The sequence below is a fragment of the Penaeus japonicus genome, unplaced genomic scaffold (genome assembly GCF_977035675.1).
Source record: "Penaeus japonicus unplaced genomic scaffold, GWHDUDI00000001_assembly GWHDUDI00000022, whole genome shotgun sequence".
In the NCBI taxonomy this organism is placed as follows: Eukaryota; Metazoa; Arthropoda; class Malacostraca; order Decapoda; family Penaeidae; genus Penaeus; species Penaeus japonicus.
In genome coordinates, this window is record NW_028234424.1 from 12422561 (window position 1) to 12427560 (window position 5000).

Below are 5000 nucleotides of genomic sequence, written 5' to 3' on the forward strand. Positions count from 1 at the left end.
TGATAACGATGATAATGACAGTAGTATCAATGATAATATTGATAATGATAATAACAATTATGATAAATAGTGATAACAACATCAACTGTGATAACTCTGACAGGGATGATAATACTTAAAACAGCTATAATGATATACCAACGATGTTATTAAATTCAGTCATAATAAGATCAAGTCAATACGCGACCCAAGTCCCCGATAAACCCGAAGCCAGCGGAAAGGTCAGCGGAGAGGAACATGCACGCCCACGAGGGTCCTTGTGGGGTTTGGTCTGACTCCTGGCGCTGCAAGTTTTACTTATACGTATATTTTTTCCCTTTTCTAGGTTGATGTATTGACGTCATGGGTGAAGGAAGATGGGGGGGAGTGCGGGTCTCCTTCACCTCCCTCCTCCTCCTCCTCCTCGTCCTCCTCCTCCTCCACACTGCTGCTGTCTCCGCTCAACGTGAGTTTCGCTTTGCTTTCGTTCTCAAGGTTTCGCTGTGCCCAGATGCGCAAGCGGACGCGGCCCACAGATACACCCTGCAAACGCATACACGCACACACACATACATTTATATATACATATATATATATATATATATATATATATATATATATATATATATATATATATGTGTGTGTGTGTGTGTGTGTGTGTGTGTGTGTGTGTGTGTGTGTGTGTGTGTGTGTACATGCATGAAATCATGCATCTATCATCATAATGAAAGCAGTTCGCGATGCATTAGGTAATGATAGCATCTTGGTAGCCCATGTAGCGAGCCAGGATAGGTAAAGCGTAGTTAGCTAACACGACCTTGTGTCAGCTTGGCTGGGCGCAAATGTAAGCTCTCCTTCTATGTGTATTGCTGCGCCTTCCCTTATGCATCAGACTCGGTTGCGAAGTCCATTTAGTAAGAGGCCCCGAGGTTCCGAGGTTCCGAAGTTCCGAGGTTCCGAGGTTCCGAAGTTCCGAGGTTCCGAGGATCCGAGGTTCCGAGGTTCCGAAATTCCGAGGTTCCGAGGTTCCGAAGTTCCGAGGTTCCGAGGTTCCGAAGTTCCGAGGTTCCGAGGATCCGAGGTTCCGAGGTTCCGAGATACGAGGTTTTCGAGGATTCAGAGGGATCCGAGGTTCCGGAGGTACCGGAGAGGTTCCGAGGTTCCGAGGTTCCGAGGTTCCGAGGTTCCGAGGTTCCGAGGTTCCGAGAATTCGAGGGTTCCGAGGGATCCGAGGTTCCGAAGGTTTCCGAAGTTCCGGAGGTTCCGAGGTGATACCGAGGTACGAAGTTCCGAGGTTCCGAGGATCCGAGGTTCCGAGGTTCCGAAATTCCGAGGTTCCGAGGTTCCGAAGTTCCGAGGTTCCGAGGTTCCGAAGTTCCGAGGTTCCGAGGATCCGAGGTTCCGAGGTTCCGAGATTCCGAGGTTCCGAGGTTCCGAGGATCCGAGGTTCCGAGGTTCCGAGGTTCCGAGATTCCGAGGTTCCGAGGTTCCGAGGTTCCGAGGTTCCGAGGTTCCGAGATTCCGAGGTTCCGAGGATCCGAGGTTCCGAGGTTCCGAAGTTCCGAGGTTCCGAGGTTCCGAGGTCCCGAGGATCCGAGGTTCCGAAGTTCCGAGGTTCCGAGGATCCGAGGTTCCGAGGTTCCGAGGTTCCGAGGTTCCGAGGTTCCGAGGTTCCGAGGTTCCGAGGTTCCGAGGTTCCGAGGTTCCGAGGTTCCGAGGTTCCGAGGTTCCGAGGTTCCGAGGTTCCGGGTCTGCGTCGTGTCTGGTGCCGCGACGCAGCATCGCATGGAATAATCGCATCAGCGCATTTTTCCAGCGATCACTCTTCGTGCATATGAATATCTATCGCATTCATTGCCATGTGATGCAACGCGCTTTGCCGCCGAGCCAGGTTGTTCCACATCGCCAGGTGCGCTTTTCATGCACAGCGGTTGGAATGATGCCAGATACACAGAACGTCAATACTATGCCTCCACACACAGCCTCTACTCTAGTCAAGCTACTACATCTACACAAGTGTAAGTGTATACTTATGTATATATATATGTATATATATATATATATATATATATATATATATATATTTATATTATATATTTATAAATAGTATTTATATATGTATGATATATATGTATCTATATATATTATGTATATATGTATATTCTATTTAATATATTTATAGCCATTATATAAGTATATATATATTATATTTATATATATATATAGATATATATATATATATATGTATATATATAGATACATACATACATACACACACACACACAAAACACACACACACACCCCACACCACACCACATATATATATATATATATATATATTTTATAATTATATATAAAGATATATATTAGATATTATATTAATATTGGACAAAAAGATAAACAGAATGAGTAATACACGACACAAAGAGACCCAGGGCAAGACCAAACGACCAGATGGCCTGATGAAATAGGGAACTTTGTAGGCAGTAAATTGGTATCAGAGGACACAAGACCGGAATGACTGGAAGAGATTTAGAGAGACCCTACGTCCTGCAGTGGAATGATACAGGCCTGGATGATGTGCGGCTGATGATTTAGTATCGGTATAGATAGAGAGAGACTCTGAAGTCTGTGTAATTTCTCATCATCACTTAACACTCACTCACACCTCTCTCTCTCTGACTCACAAACACTCTCTAACTAACAGAGATAGTGAGTGTTTGTGATATTGAATATATTGTTATATGATTGTTTATGATAGATTTATATGTTTAGAAGTTATGGAGTGATGCTTTTAGAGATATAAGAGAGATGAGAGAGAGAGAGATGGTGTTGTGTTATTGATTGATTAAGGAAAAGATGAGTTAGTTATTGATATATAGATGATAGATATAATATAATAGATATATGATATATTGATTTGGATGTATGTTGGGAGTAGAGTTAGGTATAGATTGGGAGAGTAGTAGACATACTGAGTATAGTTGAGAGAAGTGGAGTTTGAGATATAGAGAGAGAGAGATTTATATGGAGATTTATGGTTAGGGAGTTTTAGAGATTTATAGATATTGATGTTATAGATATGTTAGATATATTATGTTTTATAGAGAGATAGAGATTCACCTCACACACACACAGAGATTTAAGAATGTCTCACTCACTATAGTATAAACAAGGTAGGGATGTATGTAGATATTTATATATATTTATATATATAATATTTATTATTGTATATATAGCTACAGATGTATAGATAATTATATATATATATATAGTTATAGATTTATATACTATCTATGTTAGATATAGTGTGACTGGCTTATACATTGAGTGTTGAGTGAGTGTGAGTGTAGATGATGAGAGATTGAGAGAGTGACAGACAGAGTGTTGTGTGTTAGAGAGAGTTTCGTGAGTGAGATATGAGAAGATCAGTATAGAGTGTGTTTGAGATAGTGATAGATAGAGTGAGATACAAGAGTGAGTAGGAGAGTTATGTTTAGGGAGGGTTTGATTTGTGAAATACTGTGTTAGGGAGATAGATTGAGATAGAGTGTAAGTGAGATTGATTGTGATTGAGGTTTGAGACTTATCAGAGGGATATGTAGCTGTATAAATTGAGCGAGAGAGAGTAAGTGAGACAGTCAGTCAGAGAGAAGAGATATAGTGAGAGTGAGAGTGTGTGTGTGATAGATTGTGAGAGAGATATTTATATAGAGGTGAGTGTTGCAGTATTTAGTTACGGATAGATATTGATATTTGATTTAGAGAGAGATAGTGTAGATGATATTTAGTTAGTGAAGTTGGAGAGATAGATATGTTTGTAAGGAGTTAGAGTTAGGATTGAAGAGTCTGACAGAGGGAGAGAGAGGGATAAATAGAGCTATTTATAGACAGAGTTACTGTACAGTACAGTGTGATGTAGTTTCCAGTATAGTTATTAGAATGAGATATTGAGATGATGTTAGTTGTGTCATAGAGAGTGATATGGTGATATACAGGAGAGTTACACTCTCACATAGTTAGTGAGAGAGTGTGAGGAGGAGTAGGGTGAGAGAGAGAGTGTGAGTGAGTGTGAGAGTGTGTGTAGTGAGAGTTTTGAGTGTGTGTGAGTGTGTGTGTGTGAGTGTGGGTGGTGTGTGTGAGAGGGTAATAATGGTGTGATGGAGTTTTGAGGGAGTTAAGTTGAGTGTGAGAGTGGTTTTGTGAGTGAGAGGTTGAGTTAAGAGTGTTGTGTGTGTGGGTGGGGTGTGTACTGTAATGAGGGTGATGGAGTGATTTGCGAGGGAGTGAAGAGACTGTGAGCCATTGATTCTGTTCTTTGGGTCGTGAGTGAGAGCTGAGTGTGAGTGTAGTGAGTGCTGTGTCGTTAGATAGAGTGTGTGAGTGATGAGAGTGTGAGATTGTTTTTGAGTGTGGGAGTGGGAGTGAGATTGAGACGTGAGTTACAGTGTTTTAGTGAGCGTGAGAGTATAGTGTTATTGTGAGAGGGATAGAGAGGTTGAGAGTGTGAATGGAGAGGGGGTTAGTAGGGACTTAGGAAGAGAATTTGAGTGTGTTTGAGTGAGTTTTTGAGAGATTGTGTGTGTAGAGAGGAGTGAGAGGGATTGTTGTGAGTTACACTATCACTCACTCACACTCATCACCTTGTTAGTGAGAGGTTGAGTTAGATATTGGTGTTATAGTTAGTGTGATGTTAGTGGAGTGTGGATAGTCACACACCTCACACACAACTCACACTCACTCACTACACACACACAACACGAGATGATAGTGAGTTATATAGGAGAGATAGTAGAGTTGTGAGTGTGTGTCGTTTGTTGTGTCTACGAACACACACTCACACACACACACACTCAAACTCACCCACACCACAAAACACACACCACACATATTGAAATATATATATATATTTTTATAATATATATATATATATATATGTACATTTATTATACATATATATATATATATATATTTATATATATATTATATATATAAATATTATATTAACTATATAACTATAT

General features: G+C 40.7%; 1 protein-coding gene across 5 annotated transcripts in view; it reads left to right on the top strand.

The window, feature by feature from the left end:
• The window catches only part of LOC122253413 (trypsin-1), a 97863-nt gene that overhangs the window by 57955 nt on the left and 34908 nt on the right, over positions 1-5000 (top strand). For all 5 annotated transcript variants that reach the window (XM_086549482.1, XM_086549486.1, XM_086549485.1 and 2 more), the window contains one exon: positions 326-445. In XM_086549482.1, coding sequence (XP_086405608.1) covers positions 343-445 — 103 coding nt within the window. In that variant the 5' untranslated portion in view covers positions 326-342. The remainder of the gene's footprint in view (positions 1-325; positions 446-5000) is intronic.